Source organism: Falco biarmicus, chromosome 3 (genome assembly GCF_023638135.1).
Source record: "Falco biarmicus isolate bFalBia1 chromosome 3, bFalBia1.pri, whole genome shotgun sequence".
Lineage (NCBI taxonomy): Eukaryota > Metazoa > Chordata > Aves > Falconiformes > Falconidae > Falco > Falco biarmicus.
In genome coordinates this window covers 13438759-13463546 of record NC_079290.1, presented here as the reverse complement: position 1 = coordinate 13463546, position 24788 = coordinate 13438759, and the positions used below count along the sequence as shown (strand labels likewise).

At 60.6% G+C, this 24788-nt stretch overlaps 7 protein-coding genes across 7 annotated transcripts; all 7 read right to left on the bottom strand.

The window, feature by feature from the left end:
• Positions 1-546: 546 nt before the first annotated feature.
• LOC130145523 (feather keratin 1-like) lies at positions 547-855 on the bottom strand. Its single transcript, XM_056330393.1, has one exon. The coding sequence runs from the start codon at positions 853-855 to the stop codon at positions 547-549; it is 309 nt and encodes a 102-aa protein (XP_056186368.1).
• Positions 856-4305: 3450 nt separating this feature from the next.
• LOC130147014 (feather keratin-like) lies at positions 4306-4614 on the bottom strand. Its single transcript, XM_056333730.1, has one exon. The coding sequence runs from the start codon at positions 4612-4614 to the stop codon at positions 4306-4308; it is 309 nt and encodes a 102-aa protein (XP_056189705.1).
• Positions 4615-8068: 3454 nt separating this feature from the next.
• On the bottom strand, positions 8069-8377 carry LOC130145519 (feather keratin 1-like). The gene has a single exon (XM_056330384.1). It carries the CDS (start codon positions 8375-8377, stop codon positions 8069-8071), a length of 309 nt encoding a protein of 102 aa, XP_056186359.1.
• Positions 8378-11828: 3451 nt separating this feature from the next.
• Positions 11829-12137, bottom strand: LOC130147068 (feather keratin-like). Its single transcript, XM_056333848.1, has one exon. The coding sequence runs from the start codon at positions 12135-12137 to the stop codon at positions 11829-11831; it is 309 nt and encodes a 102-aa protein (XP_056189823.1).
• A 3450-nt stretch (positions 12138-15587) lies between these two features.
• On the bottom strand, positions 15588-15896 carry LOC130145518 (feather keratin 1-like). The gene has a single exon (XM_056330383.1). The coding sequence runs from the start codon at positions 15894-15896 to the stop codon at positions 15588-15590; it is 309 nt and encodes a 102-aa protein (XP_056186358.1).
• A 3450-nt stretch (positions 15897-19346) lies between these two features.
• LOC130145517 (feather keratin 1-like) lies at positions 19347-19655 on the bottom strand. Its single transcript, XM_056330382.1, has one exon. The coding sequence runs from the start codon at positions 19653-19655 to the stop codon at positions 19347-19349; it is 309 nt and encodes a 102-aa protein (XP_056186357.1).
• Positions 19656-23105: 3450 nt separating this feature from the next.
• LOC130145516 (feather keratin 1-like) lies at positions 23106-23414 on the bottom strand. The gene has a single exon (XM_056330381.1). The coding sequence runs from the start codon at positions 23412-23414 to the stop codon at positions 23106-23108; it is 309 nt and encodes a 102-aa protein (XP_056186356.1).
• Positions 23415-24788: the final 1374 nt, after the last annotated feature.

Here is a 24788-nt window from a genome sequence, read left to right as displayed (position 1 = left end):
CCCTTTTCCCCCCAACCCCGCCGGCCTGTTGAGGCCTGGCTTTGTGCCATTTTAGAGTGGAAGAGCCTTGGGAGAAGAAAGGAGATGGAGGCGTGTGGTGCTGGGATGCAGGAGATTTTATTGAGGCAAAAGAGTGAAAAGGCAGGAGCACGCAGTGGAAGGGATCCGTCCTAAGGTGCAAGTAGGGCGACCGTCAGCCCAGGTCCTTTGCTTGCAGAAGATTTTGCCAGAGCACCGAGGTCTTCCTTTCCTGCGGTGGGAGCAGCGCGGGGGAGGTGCCCCGGTGGTCTTTGGCTTGTGAGCAGGCGTTTGCAGCGGAGAGTAGCGTACGTAGCAGTAGGGGCGATGCAAAGAAGACAGTGGGAGAAGAGGAGGAGGTAGGTGGGCCATGTATCCTGGCAGCCGGGGCTGGCCCCTTCCGTGCTACTTTGCTTGGTGCCTTGAGAGGAGGAGGTGCGGGTGGCAGGTCCCCGTTCCAGCAGCAGGCGGGAGGTGCGTCCTCAGTCCATGCCGTGGCTTGCAGGGTGTGTGTGGTGTGGAGGGCCCTTAGCAGGGCAGGCAGGCTCTTCCGGCGCCATAGCAGCCCAGGCCTCCGAGGCCGTAACCGTAGCCAAAGCCGCCGGAGGAGACGGGCACTCCCTGGGAGCTGAGGATGTTGCCCACAGCAGCCGATGAGGAGGATCCGACGGCGGTGCTCTGGGGGAAGGAGGTGAGGATGGGTCCCGGCAGGGTGACCAGCACGGTGGAAGGCTGGATGACGACGCGGGAGTCCTCGCACTGCCTGACGCAGGGCTCGTTGCAGCTGTTAGCCAGCGGGGTGGGTCCGCAGGGGCTGCAGAGGTTGTTGCAGGCCATGTCTGTGGTGTTGAGGGGCCCTGTAAGAGAGGGTGTTGAGGAAGCGGAGGGTGTTGGGGGGGCGCGAGGGGTGTCGTTACAGGAGGGCAAGGGAGTGTGGAGGCGCGGTGTGGGGCTGCGGGGAGCGTGGTGGTGTTGAGTCGTGGGGGCTGCTGAGTCTGGTGTCAGCGCGTGCTGGAAGAGACGGGGCGTGTGGGGCAGGAGAAGGAGGGGAAGGGGCTTCAGGCTCACCTTGTTGACTGCGGGGGAGAAGGCGTCAGGAGAAGCGTGTGATGGAGAGAGGCGCTGGGCCGTCTTTTATGCTGGTCTGAGGGGGCGGGACAGGCTTTGCGCGTGACGGCATTTTGCAGCAAGCAGCTGTTGCGTGCCAGAGCTTGGCAGGTAATGAGGTGGGGGGTGTGTCCCTTCCCACAACGCTCCCTTCTCATGTCGTCCTCTTGAGGATGTGTCCGTCTGTCCCTGGCGTCAGCTTTGAAGTGAGAGCAGGTATCTGGGAGGATTTGCATGGAAGGTGCGTGTCAGGGCATTTGGCAGACGTGGCCAAAGCATAGGAGAGGTGGGGTGTTGTCAGTGAGGTCATGCCGTGGCACTCGTGTGGTGTGGTTTGCGGGTGCGTTGCGAAGAGGGGCCCCCACTTGTTCATGGGCCTGGAAGGCTGTTGTGGGCTTTGGAGGTGTGCCGGGCATGAGTGTCGGCCCCTTCCGTGGCATTTGGTCCCTGCCTGCCTTGCTGCCAGCTTGCTAAGCCTGACTGTAGGCCTGGCCTTTCCCACTGAGCGTGCTCTGTGTGTGCCTTGTTGCCCGCCTTGCTTGAAAGGTTGTAGCTGGGAGAAAGGGGCCTGCGTGTCTGGGCTTGTGCCCCCTGGGATCCGTCCCTGGGGGTGTCAGTGCGGGCAGGCAGAGGAGGGCTGTTTGGGAGAGCAGGCCATTTTCCTGGCAGCCCTGGCTGAGAGCTCGCCGGTCCTGTGACGAGAGGTGCCCTGCCTGGCTCCGCCGGTGCTTGTGTTGGCCCCTCCATCGTGGACCCCTGAGGTGGGGCTTGGGCTGTGGTGTGACGCATCCAAAGGAGAGCAGCGAATGCGGTGAAGGATCGAGAGAAGAAGCCTTAGAAGTAGCGGTTGAGGGAAGCGGGGCTACTGCGTTTTCAGAAGGCGGCGGCTGAGGGGAGGCCCTATCGGTGTCTCCAAGTACCTGAGAGGAGGTTGTAACGAGGAGGTTGTGAGTCTCTCATCCCTAGCAACAAGTGCTAGGGCAAGAGGAAAGGGCCTCATGTTGCGCCAGGCAAAGTTTAGTTTGGCTATGATGAGAAATTTCTTCACCGAGAGGGTTATCAAGCACTGGAAGGGGCTGCCCAGGGCAGTGGTTGAGTCACCATTGTGGGAGGTGTTTAAAAGACACGTAGACGTGGCGCTTAGGGACATGGATTAGTGGTGGCCTTGGCAGTATTAGGTTAACGGTTGGACTCGATAATGTTAAGGGTCCTTTGCAACCGAAGTGACTCTTATGATTGTGTATGAGGCAGCGTGCGAGGGCAGGTGAGTTTCTGGAGAGCCCGTATGTGTGCTGAAAGGCGGAGCAGGGCTGGGAGCGGCAGGCAGGGGAGGCTGGCACTCCTGGGCCTTTGGTGGGGTCTGTGCTTGGGGCGAGTGTCGAGGGGTGAGGCCAGTTCTCTGCGCAGAGCTTGACAGGGTGAAAGGGAATTTGGCGATTGCCGAGGGGAGCTGGGTTTGAGCATGCGGCACGGGGCTGCAGAGCCGAGGCTGTGGTGGTGGTGGTGGTGCGTGCGGAAGGGTTGATGAGTGGCAAGGCCTGCCCCCGCTGAGGCAAGGTGAGTGTTTTTCAGGCTGTTTGTCAGGTGATCTGTGGTTGTTGCTGAGGAAGATGAAGGGAGGTAGGAAGGAGTGGTGTGGGAGTGGGTGTTTGTAAGTGCCCGGGGCCTGTCGTGTTGCTCCCAGGAATGCCGAGGCATCTGGCATTGCGGAGGCCTCCTTGTGAGGCCGCTGTGCATTTTCCTGGAAAGGTCATAGTGCCTGGGGGCAGCTCCTGAAGAGTGGAAGGGAGCTGGTACCCCTCGTGTCCCGCAGAAGATGGTGCGGGAGGCTCTGGGAAAGCAGAGGCCGGTGAGCCTGAGCCTGTTCCCGGGGCAGGTGATGGAAGCAATGCTGCTGGAAATCACTGCCAAGGCCAGGACGGACGGAAGGTGTTGGGGGGTGTTTGGCGTGGATTTTGGAAGGGCAAATCATGCTTGAGTGAGCTGCGTGTCTTCCGCGTTGAGGCGAGTGGGCGTTGGGCGAGGGGAGAGCAGTGGCTGTTGCTGAGGCGTACTTGAAGGAAGCCTTTGTCGCTGTCTCCTGGTACGTGCTCCTAGACGAGCTGAGAAAGTGCGGGTTGCGTAAGCGGCCGGTGCGGTGGCCTGCAAAGCGGCTGAAGGGCTGTGCCCAGAGGCTTGCGATCAGTGGTAGGACAAGAGGCCATGTTCAGAAGTGAAAGCATCTGGAATTGCCCGGGCAAAGGCGGCAGGGCTTTTTCAGTGTGAGGGTGGTCAAAGAGTGGAAGAGGTGGTGGCGGCTCCATTCTCGGAGGTACTGAAGACGCGAGTGGCTGTGGTCCCAGACAATCTGCTCTAGCTGGCCCTGCTTGAGCACTGGGGTGGAAGGACATGCTCTGCAGAGATTCCTGCCCATCTCTAAATGTTTCTGTGATCCTTTTTTGCTGGGGAGGGTGCGGAAGAGAGTTAGTCAAGCGTGTGTTGGCACGGGGAGCCTCGGTCGGAGGTGTGCGCAGGGAGCGTTGTCGTATCGGAGGCTTTTTCTGAGCCAGTGCTGGGCTTGTGTCATGCTGTGTATGCCTGCAGGTGCGAGTGTGTGTTGTCGCTGGTGGCCTGTGCCCTCGGAGAGGCTGAGTGCCCTTTTCCCCCCAACCCCGCCGGCCTGTTGAGGCCTGGCTTTGTGCCGTTTTAGAGTGGAAGAGCCTTGGGAGAAGAAAGGAGATGGAGGCGTGTGGTGCTGGGATGCAGGAGATTTTATTGAGGCAAAAGAGTGAAAAGGCAGGAGCACGCAGTGGAAGGGATCCGTCCTGAGGTGCAAGTAGGGCGACCGTCAGCCCAGGTCCTTTGCTTGCAGAAGATTTTGCCAGAGCACCGAGGTCTTCCTTTCCTGCGGTGGGAGCAGCGCGGGGGAGGTGCCCCGGTGGTCTTTGGCTTGTGAGCAGGCGTTTGCAGCGGAGAGTAGCGGACGTAGCAGTAGGGGCGATGCAAAGAAGACAGTGGGAGAAGAGGAGGAGGTAGGTGGGCCATGTATCCTGGCAGCCGGGGCTGGCCCCTTCCGTGCTACTTTGCTTGGTGCCTTGAGAGGAGGAGGTGCGGGTGGCAGGTCCCCGTTCCAGCAGCAGGCGGGAGGTGCGTCCTCAGTCCATGCCGTGGCTTGCAGGGTGTGTGTGGTGTGGAGGGCCCTTAGCAGGGCAGGCAGGCTCTTCTGGCGCCATAGCAGCCCAGGCCTCCGAGGCCGTAACCGTAGCCAAAGCCGCCGGAGGAGACGGGCACTCCCTGGGAGCTGAGGATGTTGCCCACAGCAGCCGATGAGGAGGATCCGACGGCGGTGCTCTGGGGGAAGGAGGTGAGGATGGGTCCCGGCAGGGTGACCAGCACGGTGGAAGGCTGGATGACGACGCGGGAGTCCTCGCACTGCCTGACGCAGGGCTCGTTGCAGCTGTTAGCCAGCGGGGTGGGTCCGCAGGGGCTGCAGAAGTTGTTGCAGGCCATGTCTGCGGTGTGGAGTGTCCCTGTAAGAGAGGGTGTTGAGGAAGCGGAGGGTGTTGGGGGGGCGCGAGGGGTGTCGTTACAGGAGGGCAAGGGAGTGTGGAGGCGCGGTGTGGGGCTGCGGGGAGTGTGGTGGTGTTGAGTCGTGGGGGCTGCTGAGTCTGGTGTCAGCGCGTGCTGGAAGAGACGGGGCGTGTGGGGCAGGAGAAGGAGGGGAAGGGGCTTCAGGCTCACCTTGTTGACTGCGGGGGAGAAGGCGTCAGGAGAAGCGTGTGATGGAGAGAGGCGCTGGGCCGTCTTTTATGCTGGTCTGAGGGGGCGGGACAGGCTTTGCGCGTGACGGCATTTTGCAGCAAGCAGCTGTTGCGTGCCAGAGCTTGGCAGGTAATGAGGTGGGGGGGGGGTGTGTCCCTTCCCACAACGCTCCCTTCTCATGTCGTCCTCTTGAGGATGTGTCCGTCTGTCCCTGGCGTCAGCTTTGAAGTGAGAGCAGGTATCTGGGAGGATTTGCATGGAAGGTGCGTGTCAGGGCATTTGGCAGACGTGGCCAAAGCATAGGAGAGGTGGGGTGTTGTCAGTGAGGTCATGCCGTGGCACTCGTGTGGTGTGGTTTGCGGGTGCGTTGCGAAGAGGGGCCCCCACTTGTTCATGGGCCTGGAAGGCTGTTGTGGGCTTTGGAGGTGTGCCGGGCATGAGTGTCGGCCCCTTCCGTGGCATTTGGTCCCTGCCTGCCTTGCTGCCAGCTTGCTAAGCCTGACTGTAGGCCTGGCCTTTCCCACTGAGCGTGCTCTGTGTGTGCCTTGTTGCCCGCCTTGCTTGAAAGGTTGTAGCTGGGAGAAAGGGGCCTGCGTGTCTGGGCTTGTGCCCCCTGGGATCCGTCCCTGGGGGTGTCAGTGCGGGCAGGCAGAGGAGGGCTGTTTGGGAGAGCAGGCCATTTTCCTGGCAGCCCTGGCTGAGAGCTCGCCGGTCCTGTGACGAGAGGTGCCCTGCCTGGCTCCGCCGGTGCTTGTGTTGGCCCCTCCATCGTGGACCCCTGAGGTGGGGCTTGGGCTGTGGTGTGACGCATCCAAAGGAGAGCAGCGAATGCGGTGAAGGATCGAGAGAAGAAGCCTTAGAAGTAGCGGTTGAGGGAAGCGGGGCTACTGCGTTTTCAGAAGGCGGCGGCTGAGGGGAGGCCCTATCGGTGTCTCCAAGTACCTGAGAGGAGGTTGTAACGAGGAGGTTGTGAGTCTCTCATCCCTAGCAACAAGTGCTAGGGCAAGAGGAAAGGGCCTCATGTTGCGCCAGGCAAAGTTTAGTTTGGCTATGATGAGAAATTTCTTCACCGAGAGGGTTATCAAGCACTGGAAGGGGCTGCCCAGGGCAGTGGTTGAGTCACCATTGTGGGAGGTGTTTAAAAGACACGTAGACGTGGCGCTTAGGGACATGGATTAGTGGTGGCCTTGGCAGTATTAGGTTAACGGTTGGACTCGATAATGTTAAGGGTCCTTTGCAACCGAAGTGACTCTTATGATTGTGTATGAGGCAGCGTGCGAGGGCAGGTGAGTTTCTGGAGAGCCCGTATGTGTGCTGAAAGGCGGAGCAGGGCTGGGAGCGGCAGGCAGGGGAGGCTGGCACTCCTGGGCCTTTGGTGGGGTCTGTGCTTGGGGCGAGTGTCGAGGGGTGAGGCCAGTTCTCTGCGCAGAGCTTGACAGGGTGAAAGGGAATTTGGCGATTGCCGAGGGGAGCTGGGTTTGAGCATGCGGCACGGGGCTGCAGAGCCGAGGCTGTGGTGGTGGTGGTGGTGCGTGCGGAAGGGTTGATGAGTGGCAAGGCCTGCCCCCGCTGAGGCAAGGTGAGTGTTTTTCAGGCTGTTTGTCAGGTGATCTGTGGTTGTTGCTGAGGAAGATGAAGGGAGGTAGGAAGGAGTGGTGTGGGAGTGGGTGTTTGTAAGTGCCCGGGGCCTGTCGTGTTGCTCCCAGGAATGCCGAGGCATCTGGCATTGCGGAGGCCTCCTTGTGAGGCCGCTGTGCATTTTCCTGGAAAGGTCATAGTGCCTGGGGGCAGCTCCTGAAGAGTGGAAGGGAGCTGGTACCCCTCGTGTCCCGCAGAAGATGGTGCGGGAGGCTCTGGGAAAGCAGAGGCCGGTGAGCCTGAGCCTGTTCCCGGGGCAGGTGATGGAAGCAATGCTGCTGGAAATCACTGCCAAGGCCAGGACGGACGGAAGGTGTTGGGGGGTGTTTGGCGTGGATTTTGGAAGGGCAAATCATGCTTGAGTGAGCTGCGTGTCTTCCGCGTTGAGGCGAGTGGGCGTTGGGCGAGGGGAGAGCAGTGGCTGTTGCTGAGGCGTACTTGAAGGAAGCCTTTGTCGCTGTCTCCTGGTACGTGCTCCTAGACGAGCTGAGAAAGTGCGGGTTGCGTAAGCGGCCGGTGCGGTGGCCTGCAAAGCGGCTGAAGGGCTGTGCCCAGAGGCTTGCGATCAGTGGTAGGACAAGAGGCCATGTTCAGAAGTGAAAGCATCTGGAATTGCCCGGGCAAAGGCGGCAGGGCTTTTTCAGTGTGAGGGTGGTCAAAGAGTGGAAGAGGTGGTGGCGGCTCCATTCTCGGAGGTACTGAAGACGCGAGTGGCTGTGGTCCCAGACAATCTGCTCTAGCTGGCCCTGCTTGAGCACTGGGGTGGAAGGACATGCTCTGCAGAGATTCCTGCCCATCTCTAAATGTTTCTGTGATCCTTTTTAGCTGGGGAGGGTGCGGAAGAGAGTTAGTCAAGCATGTGTTGGCACGGGGAGCCTCGGTCGGAGGTGTGCGCAGGGAGCGTTGTCGTATCGGAGGCTTTTTCTGAGCCAGTGCTGGGCTTGTGTCATGCTGTGTATGCCTGCAGGTGCGAGTGTGTGTTGTCGCTGGTGGCCTGTGTCCTCAGAGAGGCTGAGTGCCCTTTTCCCCCCAACCCCGCCGGCCTGTTGAGGCCTGGCTTTGTGCCATTTTAGAGTGGAAGAGCCTTGGGAGAAGAAAGGAGATGGAGGCGTGTGGTGCTGGGATGCAGGAGATTTTATTGAGGCAAAAGAGTGAAAAGGCAGGAGCACGCAGTGGAAGGGATCCGTCCTAAGGTGCAAGTAGGGCGACCGTCAGCCCAGGTCCTTTGCTTGCAGAAGATTTTGCCAGAGCACCGAGGTCTTCCTTTCCTGCGGTGGGAGCAGCGCGGGGGAGGTGCCCCGGTGGTCTTTGGCTTGTGAGCAGGCGTTTGCAGCGGAGAGTAGCGTACGTAGCAGTAGGGGCGATGCAAAGAAGACAGTGGGAGAAGAGGAGGAGGTAGGTGGGCCATGTATCCTGGCAGCCGGGGCTGGCCCCTTCCGTGCTACTTTGCTTGGTGCCTTGAGAGGAGGAGGTGCGGGTGGCAGGTCCCCGTGCCAGCAGCAGGCGGGAGGTGCGTCCTCAGTCCATGCCGTGGCTTGCAGGGTGTGTGTGGTGTGGAGGGCCCTTAGCAGGGCAGGCAGGCTCTTCCGGCGCCATAGCAGCCCAGGCCTCCGAGGCCGTAACCGTAGCCAAAGCCGCCGGAGGAGATGGGCACTCCCTGGGAGCTGAGGATGTTGCCCACAGCAGCCGATGAGGAGGATCCGACGGCGGTGCTCTGGGGGAAGGAGGTGAGGATGGGTCCCGGCAGGGTGACCAGCACGGTGGAAGGCTGGATGACGACGCGGGAGTCCTCGCACTGCCTGACGCAGGGCTCGTTGCAGCTGTTAGCCAGCGGGGTGGGTCCGCAGGGGCTGCAGAGGTTGTTGCAGGCCATGTCTGTGGTGTTGAGGGGCCCTGTAAGAGAGGGTGTTGAGGAAGCGGAGGGTGTTGGGGGGGCGCGAGGGGTGTCGTTACAGGAGGGCAAGGGAGTGTGGAGGCGCGGTGTGGGGCTGCGGGGAGCGTGGTGGTGTTGAGTCGTGGGGGCTGCTGAGTCTGGTGTCAGCGCGTGCTGGAAGAGACGGGGCGTGTGGGGCAGGAGAAGGAGGGGAAGGGGCTTCAGGCTCACCTTGTTGACTGCGGGGGAGAAGGCGTCAGGAGAAGCGTGTGATGGAGAGAGGCGCTGGGCCGTCTTTTATGCTGGTCTGAGGGGGCGGGACAGGCTTTGCGCGTGACGGCATTTTGCAGCAAGCAGCTGTTGCGTGCCAGAGCTTGGCAGGTAATGAGGTGGGGGGGTGTGTCCCTTCCCACAACGCTCCCTTCTCATGTCGTCCTCTTGAGGATGTGTCCGTCTGTCCCTGGCGTCAGCTTTGAAGTGAGAGCAGGTATCTGGGAGGATTTGCATGGAAGGTGCGTGTCAGGGCATTTGGCAGACGTGGCCAAAGCATAGGAGAGGTGGGGTGTTGTCAGTGAGGTCATGCCGTGGCACTCGTGTGGTGTGGTTTGCGGGTGCGTTGCGAAGAGGGGCCCCCACTTGTTCATGGGCCTGGAAGGCTGTTGTGGGCTTTGGAGGTGTGCCGGGCATGAGTGTCGGCCCCTTCCGTGGCATTTGGTCCCTGCCTGCCTTGCTGCCAGCTTGCTAAGCCTGACTGTAGGCCTGGCCTTTCCCACTGAGCGTGCTCTGTGTGTGCCTTGTTGCCCGCCTTGCTTGAAAGGTTGTAGCTGGGAGAAAGGGGCCTGCGTGTCTGGGCTTGTGCCCCCTGGGATCCGTCCCTGGGGGTGTCAGTGCGGGCAGGCAGAGGAGGGCTGTTTGGGAGAGCAGGCCATTTTCCTGGCAGCCCTGGCTGAGAGCTCGCCGGTCCTGTGACGAGAGGTGCCCTGCCTGGCTCCGCCGGTGCTTGTGTTGGCCCCTCCATCGTGGACCCCTGAGGTGGGGCTTGGGCTGTGGTGTGACGCATCCAAAGGAGAGCAGCGAATGCGGTGAAGGATCGAGCGAAGAAGCCTTAGAAGTAGCGGTTGAGGGAAGCGGGGCTACTGCGTTTTCAGAAGGCGGCGGCTGAGGGGAGGCCCTATCGGTGTCTCCAAGTACCTGAGAGGAGGTTGTAACGAGGAGGTTGTGAGTCTCTCATCCCTAGCAACAAGTGCTAGGGCAAGAGGAAAGGGCCTCATGTTGCGCCAGGCAAAGTTTAGTTTGGCTATGATGAGAAATTTCTTCACCGAGAGGGTTATCAAGCACTGGAAGGGGCTGCCCAGGGCAGTGGTTGAGTCACCATTGTGGGAGGTGTTTAAAAGACACGTAGACGTGGCGCTTAGGGACATGGATTAGTGGTGGCCTTGGCAGTATTAGGTTAACGGTTGGACTCGATAATGTTAAGGGTCCTTTGCAACCGAAGTGACTCTTATGATTGTGTATGAGGCAGCGTGCGAGGGCAGGTGAGTTTCTGGAGAGCCCGTAAGTGTGCTGAAAGGCGGAGCAGAGCTGGGAGCGGCAGGCAGGGGAGGCTGGCACTCCTGGGCCTTTGGTGGGGTCTGTGCTTGGGGCGAGTGTCGAGGGGTGAGGCCAGTTCTCTGCGCAGAGCTTGACAGGGTGAAAGGGAATTTGGCGATTGCCGAGGGGAGCTGGGTTTGAGCATGCGGCACGGGGCTGCAGAGCCGAGGCTGTGGTGGTGGTGGTGGTGCGTGCGGAAGGGTTGATGAGTGGCAAGGCCTGCCCCCGCTGAGGCAAGGTGAGTGTTTTTCAGGCTGTTTGTCAGGTGATCTGTGGTTGTTGCTGAGGAAGATGAAGGGAGGTAGGAAGGAGTGGTGTGGGAGTGGGTGTTTGTAAGTGCCCGGGGCCTGTCGTGTTGCTCCCAGGAATGCCGAGGCATCTGGCATTGCGGAGGCCTCCTTGTGAGGCCGCTGTGCATTTTCCTGGAAAGGTCATAGTGCCTGGGGGCAGCTCCTGAAGAGTGGAAGGGAGCTGGTACCCCTCGTGTCCCGCAGAAGATGGTGCGGGAGGCTCTGGGAAAGCAGAGGCCGGTGAGCCTGAGCCTGTTCCCGGGGCAGGTGATGGAAGCAATGCTGCTGGAAATCACTGCCAAGGCCAGGACGGACGGAAGGTGTTGGGGGGTGTTTGGCGTGGATTTTGGAAGGGCAAATCATGCTTGAGTGAGCTGCGTGTCTTCCGCGTTGAGGCGAGTGGGCGTTGGGCGAGGGGAGAGCAGTGGCTGTTGCTGAGGCGTACTTGAAGGAAGCCTTTGTCGCTGTCTCCTGGTACGTGCTCCTAGACGAGCTGAGAAAGTGCGGGTTGCGTAAGCGGCCGGTGCGGTGGCCTGCAAAGCGGCTGAAGGGCTGTGCCCAGAGGCTTGCGATCAGTGGTAGGACAAGAGGCCATGTTCAGAAGTGAAAGCATCTGGAATTGCCCGGGCAAAGGCGGCAGGGCTTTTTCAGTGTGAGGGTGGTCAAAGAGTGGAAGAGGTGGTGGCGGCTCCATTCTCGGAGGTACTGAAGACGCGAGTGGCTGTGGTCCCAGACAATCTGCTCTAGCTGGCCCTGCTTGAGCACTGGGGTGGAAGGACATGCTCTGCAGAGATTCCTGCCCATCTCTAAATGTTTCTGTGATCCTTTTTTGCTGGGGAGGGTGCGGAAGAGAGTTAGTCAAGCATGTGTTGGCACGGGGAGCCTCGGTCGGAGGTGTGCGCAGGGAGCGTTGTCGTATCGGAGGCTTTTTCTGAGCCAGTGCTGGGCTTGTGTCATGCTGTGTATGCCTGCAGGTGCGAGTGTGTGTTGTCGCTGGTGGCCTGTGTCCTCAGAGAGGCTGAGTGCCCTTTTCCCCCCAACCCCGCCGGCCTGTTGAGGCCTGGCTTTGTGCCATTTTAGAGTGGAAGAGCCTTGGGAGAAGAAAGGAGATGGAAGCGTGTGGTGCTGGGATGCAGGAGATTTTATTGAGGCAAAAGAGTGAAAAGGCAGGAGCACGCAGTGGAAGGGATCCGTCCTAAGGTGCAAGTAGGGCGACCGTCAGCCCAGGTCCTTTGCTTGCAGAAGATTTTGCCAGAGCACCGAGGTCTTCCTTTCCTGCGGTGGGAGCAGCGCGGGGGAGGTGCCCCGGTGGTCTTTGGCTTGTGAGCAGGCGTTTGCAGCGGAGAGTAGCGTACGTAGCAGTAGGGGCGATGCAAAGAAGACAGTGGGAGAAGAGGAGGAGGTAGGTGGGCCATGTATCCTGGCAGCCGGGGCTGGCCCCTTCCGTGCTACTTTGCTTGGTGCCTTGAGAGGAGGAGGTGCGGGTGGCAGGTCCCCGTGCCAGCAGCAGGCGGGAGGTGCGTCCTCAGTCCATGCTGTGGCTTGCAGGGTGTGTGTGGTGTGGAGGGCCCTTAGCAGGGCAGGCAGGCTCTTCTGGCGCCATAGCAGCCCAGGCCTCCGAGGCCGTAACCGTAGCCAAAGCCGCCGGAGGAGACGGGCACTCCCTGGGAGCTGAGGATGTTGCCCACAGCAGCCGATGAGGAGGATCCGACGGCGGTGCTCTGGGGGAAGGAGGTGAGGATGGGTCCCGGCAGGGTGACCAGCACGGTGGAAGGCTGGATGACGACGCGGGAGTCCTCGCACTGCCTGACGCAGGGCTCGTTGCAGCTGTTAGCCAGCGGGGTGGGTCCGCAGGGGCTGCAGAAGTTGTTGCAGGCCATGTCTGCGGTGTGGAGTGTCCCTGTAAGAGAGGGTGTTGAGGAAGCGGAGGGTGTTGGGGGGGCGCGAGGGGTGTCGTTACAGGAGGGCAAGGGAGTGTGGAGGCGCGGTGTGGGGCTGCGGGGAGCGTGGTGGTGTTGAGTCGTGGGGGCTGCTGAGTCTGGTGTCAGCGCGTGCTGGAAGAGACGGGGCGTGTGGGGCAGGAGAAGGAGGGGAAGGGGCTTCAGGCTCACCTTGTTGACTGCGGGGGAGAAGGCGTCAGGAGAAGCGTGTGATGGAGAGAGGCGCTGGGCCGTCTTTTATGCTGGTCTGAGGGGGCGGGACAGGCTTTGCGCGTGACGGCATTTTGCAGCAAGCAGCTGTTGCGTGCCAGAGCTTGGCAGGTAATGAGGTGGGGGGTGTGTCCCTTCCCACAACGCTCCCTTCTCATGTCCTCGTCTTGAGGATGTGTCCGTCTGTCCCTGGCGTCAGCTTTGAAGTGAGAGCAGGTATCTGGGAGGATTTGCATGGAAGGTGCGTGTCAGGGCATTTGGCAGACGTGGCCAAAGCATAGGAGAGGTGGGGTGTTGTCAGTGAGGTCATGCCGTGGCACTCGTGTGGTGTGGTTTGCGGGTGCGTTGCGAAGAGGGGCCCCCACTTGTTCATGGGCCTGGAAGGCTGTTGTGGGCTTTGGAGGTGTGCCGGGCATGAGTGTCGGCCCCTTCCGTGGCATTTGGTCCCTGCCTGCCTTGCTGCCAGCTTGCTAAGCCTGACTGTAGGCCTGGCCTTTCCCACTGAGCGTGCTCTGTGTGTGCCTTGTTGCCCGCCTTGCTTGAAAGGTTGTAGCTGGGAGAAAGGGGCCTGCGTGTCTGGGCTTGTGCCCCCTGGGATCCGTCCCTGGGGGTGTCAGTGCGGGCAGGCAGAGGAGGGCTGTTTGGGAGAGCAGGCCATTTTCCTGGCAGCCCTGGCTGAGAGCTCGCCGGTCCTGTGACGAGAGGTGCCCTGCCTGGCTCCGCCGGTGCTTGTGTTGGCCCCTCCATCGTGGACCCCTGAGGTGGGGCTTGGGCTGTGGTGTGACGCATCCAAAGGAGAGCAGCGAATGCGGTGAAGGATCGAGAGAAGAAGCCTTAGAAGTAGCGGTTGAGGGAAGCGGGGCTACTGCGTTTTCAGAAGGCGGCGGCTGAGGGGAGGCCCTATCGGTGTCTCCAAGTACCTGAGAGGAGGTTGTAACGAGGAGGTTGTGAGTCTCTCATCCCTAGCAACAAGTGCTAGGGCAAGAGGAAAGGGCCTCATGTTGCGCCAGGCAAAGTTTAGTTTGGCTATGATGAGAAATTTCTTCACCGAGAGGGTTATCAAGCACTGGAAGGGGCTGCCCAGGGCAGTGGTTGAGTCACCATTGTGGGAGGTGTTTAAAAGACACGTAGACGTGGCGCTTAGGGACATGGATTAGTGGTGGCCTTGGCAGTATTAGGTTAACGGTTGGACTCGATAATGTTAAGGGTCCTTTGCAACCGAAGTGACTCTTATGATTGTGTATGAGGCAGCGTGCGAGGGCAGGTGAGTTTCTGGAGAGCCCGTAAGTGTGCTGAAAGGTGGAGCAGAGCTGGGAGCGGCAGGCAGGGGAGGCTGGCACTCCTGGGCCTTTGGTGGGGTCTGTGCTTGGGGCGAGTGTCGAGGGGTGAGGCCAGTTCTCTGCGCAGAGCTTGACAGGGTGAAAGGGAATTTGGCGATTGCCGAGGGGAGCTGGGTTTGAGCATGCGGCACGGGGCTGCAGAGCCGAGGCTGTGGTGGTGGTGGTGGTGCGTGCGGAAGGGTTGATGAGTGGCAAGGCCTGCCCCCGCTGAGGCAAGGTGAGTGTTTTTCAGGCTGTTTGTCAGGTGATCTGTGGTTGTTGCTGAGGAAGATGAAGGGAGGTAGGAAGGAGTGGTGTGGGAGTGGGTGTTTGTAAGTGCCCGGGGCCTGTCGTGTTGCTCCCAGGAATGCCGAGGCATCTGGCATTGCGGAGGCCTCCTTGTGAGGCCGCTGTGCATTTTCCTGGAAAGGTCATAGTGCCTGGGGGCAGCTCCTGAAGAGTGGAAGGGAGCTGGTACCCCTCGTGTCCCGCAGAAGATGGTGCGGGAGGCTCTGGGAAAGCAGAGGCTGGTGAGCCTGAGCCTGTTCCCGGGGCAGGTGATGGAAGCAATGCTGCTGGAAATCACTGCCAAGGCCAGGATGGACGGAAGGTGTTGGGGGGTGTTTGGCGTGGATTTTGGAAGGGCAAATCATGCTTGAGTGAGCTGCGTGTCTTCCGCGTTGAGGCGAGTGGGCGTTGGGCGAGGGGAGAGCAGTGGCTGTTGCTGAGGCGTACTTGAAGGAAGCCTTTGTCGCTGTCTCCTGGTACGTGCTCCTAGACGAGCTGAGAAAGTGCGGGTTGCGTAAGCGGCCGGTGCGGTGGCCTGCAAAGCGGCTGAAGGGCTGTGCCCAGAGGCTTGCGATCAGTGGTAGGACAAGAGGCCATGTTCAGAAGTGAAAGCATCTGGAATTGCCCGGGCAAAGGCGGCAGGGCTTTTTCAGTGTGAGGGTGGTCAAAGAGTGGAAGAGGTGGTGGCGGCTCCATTCTCGGAGGTACTGAAGACGCGAGTGGCTGTGGTCCCAGACAATCTGCTCTAGCTGGCCCTGCTTGAGCACTGGGGTGGAAGGACATGCTCTGCAGAGATTCCTGCCCATCTCTAAATGTTTCTGTGATCCTTTTTTGCTGGGGAGGGTGCGGAAGAGAGTTAGTCAAGCGTGTGTTGGCACGGGGAGCCTCGGTCGGAGGTGTGCGCAGGGAGCGTTGTCGTATCGGAGGCTTTTTCTGAGCCAGTGCTGGGCTTGTGTCATGCTGTGTATGCCTGCAGGTGCGAGTGTGTGTTGTCGCTGGTGGCCTGTGTCCTCAGAGAGGCTGAGTGCCCTTTTCCCCCCAACCCCGCCGGCCTGTTGAGGCCTGGCTTTGTGCCATTTTAGAGTGGAAGAGCCTTGGGAGAAGAAAGGAGATGGAGGCGTGTGGTGCTGGGATGCAGGAGATTTTATTGAGGCAAAAGAGTGAAAAGGCAGGAGCACGCAGTGGAAGGGATCCGTCCTAAGGTGCAAGTAGGGCGACCGTCAGCCCAGGTCCTTTGCTTGCAGAAGATTTTGCCAGAGCACCGAGGTCTTCCTTTCCTGCGGTGGGAGCAGCGCGGGGGAGGTGCCCCGGTGGTCTTTGGCTTGTGAGCAGGCGTTTGCAGCGGAGAGTAGCGGACGTAGCAGTAGGGGCGATGCAAAGAAGACAGTGGGAGAAGAGGAGGAGGTAGGTGGGCCATGTATCCTGGCAGCCGGGGCTGGCCCCTTCCGTGCTACTTTGCTTGGTGCCTTGAGAGGAGGAGGTGCGGGTGGCAGGTCCCCGTTCCAGCAGCAGGCGGGAGGTGCGTCCTCAGTCCATGCCGTGGCTTGCAGGGTGTGTGTGGTGTGGAGGGCCCTTAGCAGGGCAGGCAGGCTCTTCCGGCGCCATAGCAGCCCAGGCCTCCGAGGCCGTAACCGTAGCCAAAGCCGCCGGAGGAGACGGGCACTCCCTGGGAGCTGAGGATGTTGCCCACAGCAGCCGATGAGGAGGATCCGACGGCGGTGCTCTGGGGGAAGGAGGTGAGGATGGGTCCCGGCAGGGTGACCAGCACGGTGGAAGGCTGGATGACGACGCGGGAGTCCTCGCACTGCCTGACGCAGGGCTCGTTGCAGCTGTTAGCCAGCGGGGTGGGTCCGCAGGGGCTGCAGAAGTTGTTGCAGGCCATGTCTGCGGTGTGGAGTGTCCCTGTAAGAGAGGGTGTTGAGGAAGCGGAGGGTGTTGGGGGGGCGCGAGGGGTGTCGTTACAGGAGGGCAAGGGAGTGTGGAGGCGCGGTGTGGGGCTGCGGGGAGCGTGGTGGTGTTGAGTCGTGGGGGCTGCTGAGTCTGGTGTCAGCGCGTGCTGGAAGAGACGGGGCGTGTGGGGCAGGAGAAGGAGGGGAAGGGGCTTCAGGCTCACCTTGTTGACTGCGGGGGAGAAGGCGTCAGGAGAAGCGTGTGATGGAGAGAGGCGCTGGGCCGTCTTTTATGCTGGTCTGAGGGGGCGGGACAGGCTTTGCGCGTGACGGCATTTTGCAGCAAGCAGCTGTTGCGTGCCAGAGCTTGGCAGGTAATGAGGTGGGGGGTGTGTCCCTTCCCACAACGCTCCCTTCTCATGTCGTCCTCTTGAGGATGTGTCCGTCTGTCCCTGGCGTCAGCTTTGAAGTGAGAGCAGGTATCTGGGAGGATTTGCATGGAAGGTGCGTGTCAGGGCATTTGGCAGACGTGGCCAAAGCATAGGAGAGGTGGGGTGTTGTCAGTGAGGTCATGCCGTGGCACTCGTGTGGTGTGGTTTGCGGGTGCGTTGCGAAGAGGGGCCCCCACTTGTTCATGGGCCTGGAAGGCTGTTGTGGGCTTTGGAGGTGTGCCGGGCATGAGTGTCGGCCCCTTCCGTGGCATTTGGTCCCTGCCTGCCTTGCTGCCAGCTTGCTAAGCCTGACTGTAGGCCTGGCCTTTCCCACTGAGCGTGCTCTGTGTGTGCCTTGTTGCCCGCCTTGCTTGAAAGGTTGTAGCTGGGAGAAAGGGGCCTGCGTGTCTGGGCTTGTGCCCCCTGGGATCCGTCCCTGGGGGTGTCAGTGCGGGCAGGCAGAGGAGGGCTGTTTGGGAGAGCAGGCCATTTTCCTGGCAGCCCTGGCTGAGAGCTCGCCGGTCCTGTGACGAGAGGTGCCCTGCCTGGCTCCGCCGGTGCTTGTGTTGGCCCCTCCATCGTGGACCCCTGAGGTGGGGCTTGGGCTGTGGTGTGACGCATCCAAAGGAGAGCAGCGAATGCGGTGAAGGATCGAGAGAAGAAGCCTTAGAAGTAGCGGTTGAGGGAAGCGGGGCTACTGCGTTTTCAGAAGGCGGCGGCTGAGGGGAGGCCCTATCGGTGTCTCCAAGTACCTGAGAGGAGGTTGTAACGAGGAGGTTGTGAGTCTCTCATCCCTAGCAACAAGTGCTAGGGCAAGAGGAAAGGGCCTCATGTTGCGCCAGGCAAAGTTTAGTTTGGCTATGATGAGAAATTTCTTCACCGAGAGGGTTATCAAGCACTGGAAGGGGCTGCCCAGGGCAGTGGTTGAGTCACCATTGTGGGAGGTGTTTAAAAGACACGTAGACGTGGCGCTTAGGGACATGGATTAGTGGTGGCCTTGGCAGTATTAGGTTAACGGTTGGACTCGATAATGTTAAGGGTCCTTTGCAACCGAAGTGACTCTTATGATTGTGTATGAGGCAGCGTGCGAGGGCAGGTGAGTTTCTGGAGAGCCCGTAAGTGTGCTGAAAGGCGGAGCAGAGCTGGGAGCGGCAGGCAGGGGAGGCTGGCACTCCTGGGCCTTTGGTGGGGTCTGTGCTTGGGGCGAGTGTCGAGGGGTGAGGCCAGTTCTCTGCGCAGAGCTTGACAGGGTGAAAGGGAATTTGGCGATTGCCGAGGGGAGCTGGGTTTGAGCATGCGGCACGGGGCTGCAGAGCCGAGGCTGTGGTGGTGGTGGTGGTGCGTGCGGAAGGGTTGATGAGTGGCAAGGCCTGCCCCCGCTGAGGCAAGGTGAGTGTTTTTCAGGCTGTTTGTCAGGTGATCTGTGGTTGTTGCTGAGGAAGATGAAGGGAGGTAGGAAGGAGTGGTGTGGGAGTGGGTGTTTGTAAGTGCCCGGGGCCTGTCGTGTTGCTCCCAGGAATGCCGAGGCATCTGGCATTGCGGAGGCCTCCTTGTGAGGCCGCTGTGCATTTTCCTGGAAAGGTCATAGTGCCTGGGGGCAGCTCCTGAAGAGTGGAAGGGAGCTGGTACCCCTCGTGTCCCGCAGAAGATGGTGCGGGAGGCTCTGGGAAAGCAGAGGCCGGTGAGCCTGAGCCTGTTCCCGGGGCAGGTGATGGAAGCAATGCTGCTGGAAATCACTGCCAAGGCCAGGACGGACGGAAGGTGTTGGGGGGTGTTTGGCGTGGATTTTGGAAGGGCAAATCATGCTTGAGTGAGCTGCGTGTCTTCCGCGTTGAGGCGAGTGGGCGTTGGGCGAGGGGAGAGCAGTGGCTGTTGCTGAGGCGTACTTGAAGGAAGCCTTTGTCGCTGTCTCCTGGTACGTGCTCCTAGACGAGCTGAGAAAGTGCGGGTTGCGTAAGCGGCCGGTGCGGTGGCCTGCAAAGCGGCTGAAGGGCTGTGCCCAGAGGCTTGCGATCAGTGGTAGGACAAGAGGCCATGTTCAGAAGTGAAAGCATCTGGAATTGCCCGGGCAAAGGCGGCAGGGCTTTTTCAGTGTGAGGGTGGTCAAAGAGTGGAAGAGGTGGTGGCGGCTCCATTCTCGGAGGTACTGAAGACGCGAGTGGCTGTGGTCCCAGACAATCTGCTCTAGCTGGCCCTGCTTGAGCACTGGGGTGGAAGGACATGCTCTGCAGAGATTCCTGCCCATCTCTAAATGTTTCTGTGATCCTTTTTTGCTGGGGAGGGTGCGGAAGAGAGTTAGTCAAGCGTGTGTTGGCACGGGGAGCCTCGGTCGGAGGTGTGCGCAGGGAGCGTTGTCGTATCGGAGGCTTTTTCTGAGCCAGTGCTGGGCTTGTGTCATGCTGTGTATGCCTGCAGGTGCGAGTGTGTGTTGTCACTGGTGGCCTGTGTCCTCAGAGAGGCTGAGTGCCCTTTTCCCCCCAACCCCGCCGGCCTGTTGAGGCCTGGCTTTGTGCCATTTTAGAGTGGAAGAGCCTTGGGAGAAGAAAGGAGATGGAGGCGTGTGGTGCTGGGATGCAGGAGATTTTATTGAGGCAAAAGAGTGAAAAGGCAGGAGCACGCAGTGGAAGGGATCCGTCCTAAGGTGCAAGTAGGGCGACCGTCAGCCCAGGTCCTTTGCTTGCAGAAGATTTTGCCAGAGCACCGAGGTCTTCCTTTCCTGCGGTGGGAGCAGCGCGGGGGAGGTGCCCCGGTGGTCTTTGGCTTGTGAGCAGGCGTTTGCAGCGGAGAGTAGCGGACGTAGCAGTAGGGGCGATGCAAAGAAGACAGTGGGAGAAGAGGAGGAGGTAGGTGGGCCATGTATCCTGGCAGCCGGGGCTGGCCCCTTCCGTGCTACTTTGCTTGGTGCCTTGAGAGGAGGAGGTGCGGGTGGCAGGTCCCCGTTCCAGCAGCAGGCGGGAGGTGCGTCCTCAGTCCATGCCGTGGCTTGCAGGGTGTGTGTGGTGTGGAGGGCCCTTAGCAGGGCAGGCAGGCTCTTCCGGCGCCATAGCAGCCCAGGCCTCCGAGGCCGTAACCGTAGCCAAAGCCGCCGGAGGAGACGGGCACTCCCTGGGAGCTGAGGATGTTGCCCACAGCAGCCGATGAGGAGGATCCGACGGCGGTGCTCTGGGGGAAGGAGGTGAGGATGGGTCCCGGCAGGGTGACCAGCACGGTGGAAGGCTGGATGACGACGCGGGAGTCCTCGCACTGCCTGACGCAGGGCTCGTTGCAGCTGTTAGCCAGCGGGGTGGGTCCGCAGGGGCTGCAGAAGTTGTTGCAGGCCATGTCTGCGGTGTGGAGTGTCCCTGTAAGAGAGGGTGTTGAGGAAGCGGAGGGTGTTGGGGGGGCGCGAGGGGTGTCGTTACAGGAGGGCAAGGGAGTGTGGAGGCGCGGTGTGGGGCTGCGGGGAGCGTGGTGGTGTTGAGTCGTGGGGGCTGCTGAGTCTGGTGTCAGCGCGTGCTGGAAGAGACGGGGCGTGTGGGGCAGGAGAAGGAGGGGAAGGGGCTTCAGGCTCACCTTGTTGACTGCGGGGGAGAAGGCGTCAGGAGAAGCGTGTGATGGAGAGAGGCGCTGGGCCGTCTTTTATGCTGGTCTGAGGGGGCGGGACAGGCTTTGCGCGTGACGGCATTTTGCAGCAAGCAGCTGTTGCGTGCCAGAGCTTGGCAGGTAATGAGGTGGGGGGTGTGTCCCTTCCCACAACGCTCCCTTCTCATGTCCTCGTCTTGAGGATGTGTCCGTCTGTCCCTGGCGTCAGCTTTGAAGTGAGAGCAGGTATCTGGGAGGATTTGCATGGAAGGTGCGTGTCAGGGCATTTGGCAGACGTGGCCAAAGCATAGGAGAGGTGGGGTGTTGTCAGTGAGGTCATGCCGTGGCACTCGTGTGGTGTGGTTTGCGGGTGCGTTGCGAAGAGGGGCCCCCACTTGTTCATGGGCCTGGAAGGCTGTTGTGGGCTTTGGAGGTGTGCCGGGCATGAGTGTCGGCCCCTTCCGTGGCATTTGGTCCCTGCCTGCCTTGCTGCCAGCTTGCTAAGCCTGACTGTAGGCCTGGCCTTTCCCACTGAGCGTGCTCTGTGTGTGCCTTGTTGCCCGCCTTGCTTGAAAGGTTGTAGCTGGGAGAAAGGGGCCTGCGTGTCTGGGCTTGTGCCCCCTGGGATCCGTCCCTGGGGGTGTCAGTGCGGGCAGGCAGAGGAGGGCTGTTTGGGAGAGCAGGCCATTTTCCTGGCAGCCCTGGCTGAGAGCTCGCCGGTCCTGTGACGAGAGGTGCCCTGCCTGGCTCCGCCGGTGCTTGTGTTGGCCCCTCCATCGTGGACCCCTGAGGTGGGGCTTGGGCTGTGGTGTGACGCATCCAAAGGAGAGCAGCGAATGCGGTGAAGGATCGAGAGAAGAAGCCTTAGAAGTAGCGGTTGAGGGAAGCGGGGCTACTGCGTTTTCAGAAGGCGGCGGCTGAGGGGAGGCCCTATCGGTGTCTCCAAGTACCTGAGAGGAGGTTGTAACGAGGAGGTTGTGAGTCTCTCATCCCTAGCAACAAGTGCTAGGGCAAGAGGAAAGGGCCTCATGTTGCGCCAGGCAAAGTTTAGTTTGGCTATGATGAGAAATTTCTTCACCGAGAGGGTTATCAAGCACTGGAAGGGGCTGCCCAGGGCAGTGGTTGAGTCACCATTGTGGGAGGTGTTTAAAAGACACGTAGACGTGGCGCTTAGGGACATGGATTAGTGGTGGCCTTGGCAGTATTAGGTTAACGGTTGGACTCGATAATGTTAAGGGTCCTTTGCAACCGAAGTGACTCTTATGATTGTGTATGAGGCAGCGTGCGAGGGCAGGTGAGTTTCTGGAGAGCCCGTAAGTGTGCTGAAAGGCGGAGCAGAGCTGGGAGCGGCAGGCAGGGGAGGCTGGCACTCCTGGGCCTTTGGTGGGGTCTGTGCTTGGGGCGAGTGTCGAGGGGTGAGGCCAGTTCTCTGCGCAGAGCTTGACAGGGTGAAAGGGAATTTGGCGATTGCCGAGGGGAGCTGGGTTTGAGCATGCGGCACGGGGCTGCAGAGCCGAGGCTGTGGTGGTGGTGGTGGTGCGTGCGGAAGGGTTGATGAGTGGCAAGGCCTGCCCCCGCTGAGGCAAGGTGAGTGTTTTTCAGGCTGTTTGTCAGGTGATCTGTGGTTGTTGCTGAGGAAGATGAAGGGAGGTAGGAAGGAGTGGTGTGGGAGTGGGTGTTTGTAAGTGCCCGGGGCCTGTCGTGTTGCTCCCAGGAATGCCGAGGCATCTGGCATTGCGGAGGCCTCCTTGTGAGGCCGCTGTGCATTTTCCTGGAAAGGTCATAGTGCCTGGGGGCAGCTCCTGAAGAGTGGAAGGGAGCTGGTACCCCTCGTGTCCCGCAGAAGATGGTGCGGGAGGCTCTGGGAAAGCAGAGGCCGGTGAGCCTGAGCCTGTTCCCGGGGCAGGTGATGGAAGCAATGCTGCTGGAAATCACTGCCAAGGCCAGGACGGACGGAAGGTGTTGGGGGGTGTTTGGCGTGGATTTTGGAAGGGCAAATCATGCTTGAGTGAGCTGCGTGTCTTCCGCGTTGAGGCGAGTGGGCGTTGGGCGAGGGGAGAGCAGTGGCTGTTGCTGAGGCGTACTTGAAGGAAGCCTTTGTCGCTGTCTCCTGGTACGTGCTCCTAGACGAGCTGAGAAAGTGCGGGTTGCGTAAGCGGCCGGTGCGGTGGCCTGCAAAGCGGCTGAAGGGCTGTGCCCAGAGGCTTGCGATCAGTGGTAGGACAAGAGGCCATGTTCAGAAGTGAAAGCATCTGGAATTGCCCGGGCAAAGGCGGCAGGGCTTTTTCAGTGTGAGGGTGGTCAAAGAGTGGAAGAGGTGGTGGCGGCTCCATTCTCGGAGGTACTGAAGACGCGAGTGGCTGTGGTCCCAGACAATCTGCTCTAGCTGGCCCTGCTTGAGCACTGGGGTGGAAGGACATGCTCTGCAGAGATTCCTGCCCATCTCTAAATGTTTCTGTGATCCTTTTTGGCTGGGGAGGGTGCGGAAGAGAGTTAGTCAAGCGTGTGTTGGCACGGGGAGCCTCGGTCGGAGGTGTGCGCAGGGAGCGTTGTCGTATCGGAGGCTTTTTCTGAGCCAGTGCTGGGCTTGTGTCATGCTGTGTATGCCTGCAGGTGCGAGTGTGTGTTGTCGCTGGTGGCCTGTGTCCTCAGAGAGGCTGAGTGCCCTTTTCCCCCCAACCCCGCCGGCCTGTTGAGGCCTGGCTTTGTGCCATTTTAGAGTGGAAGAGCCTTGGGAGAAGAAAGGAGATGGAGGCGTGTGGTGCTGGGATGCAGGAGATTTTATTGAGGCAAAAGAGTGAAAAGGCAGGAGCACGCAGTGGAAGGGATCCGTCCTAAGGTGCAAGTAGGGCGACCGTCAGCCCAGGTCCTTTGCTTGCAGAAGATTTTGCCAGAGCACCGAGGTCTTCCTTTCCTGCGGTGGGAGCAGCGCGGGGGAGGTGCCCCGGTGGTCTTTGGCTTGTGAGCAGGCGTTTGCAGCGGAGAGTAGCGGACGTAGCAGTAGGGGCGATGCAAAGAAGACAGTGGGAGAAGAGGAGGAGGTAGGTGGGCCATGTATCCTGGCAGCCGGGGCTGGCCCCTTCCGTGCTACTTTGCTTGGTGCCTTGAGAGGAGGAGGTGCGGGTGGCAGGTCCCCGTTCCAGCAGCAGGCGGGAGGTGCGTCCTCAGTCCATGCCGTGGCTTGCAGGGTGTGTGTGGTGTGGAGGGCCCTTAGCAGGGCAGGCAGGCTCTTCCGGCGCCATAGCAGCCCAGGCCTCCGAGGCCGTAACCGTAGCCAAAGCCGCCGGAGGAGACGGGCACTCCCTGGGAGCTGAGGATGTTGCCCACAGCAGCCGATGAGGAGGATCCGACGGCGGTGCTCTGGGGGAAGGAGGTGAGGATGGGTCCCGGCAGGGTGACCAGCACGGTGGAAGGCTGGATGACGACGCGGGAGTCCTCGCACTGCCTGACGCAGGGCTCGTTGCAGCTGTTAGCCAGCGGGGTGGGTCCGCAGGGGCTGCAGAAGTTGTTGCAGGCCATGTCTGCGGTGTGGAGTGTCCCTGTAAGAGAGGGTGTTGAGGAAGCGGAGGGTGTTGGGGGGGCGCGAGGGGTGTCGTTACAGGAGGGCAAGGGAGTGTGGAGGCGCGGTGTGGGGCTGCGGGGAGTGTGGTGGTGTTGAGTCGTGGGGGCTGCTGAGTCTGGTGTCAGCGCGTGCTGGAAGAGACGGGGCGTGTGGGGCAGGAGAAGGAGGGGAAGGGGCTTCAGGCTCACCTTGTTGACTGCGGGGGAGAAGGCGTCAGGAGAAGCGTGTGATGGAGAGAGGCGCTGGGCCGTCTTTTATGCTGGTCTGAGGGGGCGGGACAGGCTTTGCGCGTGACGGCATTTTGCAGCAAGCAGCTGTTGCGTGCCAGAGCTTGGCAGGTAATGAGGTGGGGGGTGTGTCCCTTCCCACAACGCTCCCTTCTCATGTCGTCCTCTTGAGGATGTGTCCGTCTGTCCCTGGCGTCAGCTTTGAAGTGAGAGCAGGTATCTGGGAGGATTTGCATGGAAGGTGCGTGTCAGGGCATTTGGCAGACGTGGCCAAAGCATAGGAGAGGTGGGGTGTTGTCAGTGAGGTCATGCCGTGGCACTCGTGTGGTGTGGTTTGCGGGTGCGTTGCGAAGAGGGGCCCCCACTTGTTCATGGGCCTGGAAGGCTGTTGTGGGCTTTGGAGGTGTGCCGGGCATGAGTGTCGGCCCCTTCCGTGGCATTTGGTCCCTGCCTGCCTTGCTGCCAGCTTGCTAAGCCTGACTGTAGGCCTGGCCTTTCCCACTGAGCGTGCTCTGTGTGTGCCTTGTTGCCCGCCTTGCTTGTTAGGTTGTAGCTGGGAGAAAGGGGCCTGCGTGTCTGGGCTTGTGCCCCCTGGGATCCGTCCCTGGGGGTGTCAGTGCGGGCAGGCAGAGGAGGGCTGTTTGGGAGAGCAGGCCATTTTCCTGGCAGCCCTGGCTGAGAGCTCGCCGGTCCTGTGACGAGAGGTGCCCTGCCTGGCTCCGCCGGTGCTTGTGTTGGCCCCTCCATCGTGGACCCCTGAGGTGGGGCTTGGGCTGTGGTGTGACGCATCCAAAGGAGAGCAGCGAATGCGGTGAAGGATCGAGAGAAGAAGCCTTAGAAGTAGCGGTTGAGGGAAGCGGGGCTACTGCGTTTTCAGAAGGCGGCGGCTGAGGGGAGGCCCTATCGGTGTCTCCAAGTACCTGAGAGGAGGTTGTAACGAGGAGGTTGTGAGTCTCTCATCCCTAGCAACAAGTGCTAGGGCAAGAGGAAAGGGCCTCATGTTGCGCCAGGCAAAGTTTAGTTTGGCTATGATGAGAAATTTCTTCACCGAGAGGGTTATCAAGCACTGGAAGGGGCTGCCCAGGGCAGTGGTTGAGTCACCAT

Excerpts from the sequence above, each read along its gene's own strand:
- LOC130147014 (XM_056333730.1), bottom strand. The coding sequence starts at position 4,614 with ATGGCCTGCAACAACTTCTGCAGCCCCTGCGGACCCACCCCGCTGGCT.
- LOC130145517 (XM_056330382.1), bottom strand. The coding sequence starts at position 19,655 with ATGGCCTGCAACAACTTCTGCAGCCCCTGCGGACCCACCCCGCTGGCT.
- LOC130145519 (XM_056330384.1), bottom strand. The coding sequence starts at position 8,377 with ATGGCCTGCAACAACCTCTGCAGCCCCTGCGGACCCACCCCGCTGGCT.
- LOC130145518 (XM_056330383.1), bottom strand. The coding sequence starts at position 15,896 with ATGGCCTGCAACAACTTCTGCAGCCCCTGCGGACCCACCCCGCTGGCT.
- LOC130145516 (XM_056330381.1), bottom strand. The coding sequence starts at position 23,414 with ATGGCCTGCAACAACTTCTGCAGCCCCTGCGGACCCACCCCGCTGGCT.
- LOC130147068 (XM_056333848.1), bottom strand. The coding sequence starts at position 12,137 with ATGGCCTGCAACAACTTCTGCAGCCCCTGCGGACCCACCCCGCTGGCT.
- LOC130145523 (XM_056330393.1), bottom strand. The coding sequence starts at position 855 with ATGGCCTGCAACAACCTCTGCAGCCCCTGCGGACCCACCCCGCTGGCT.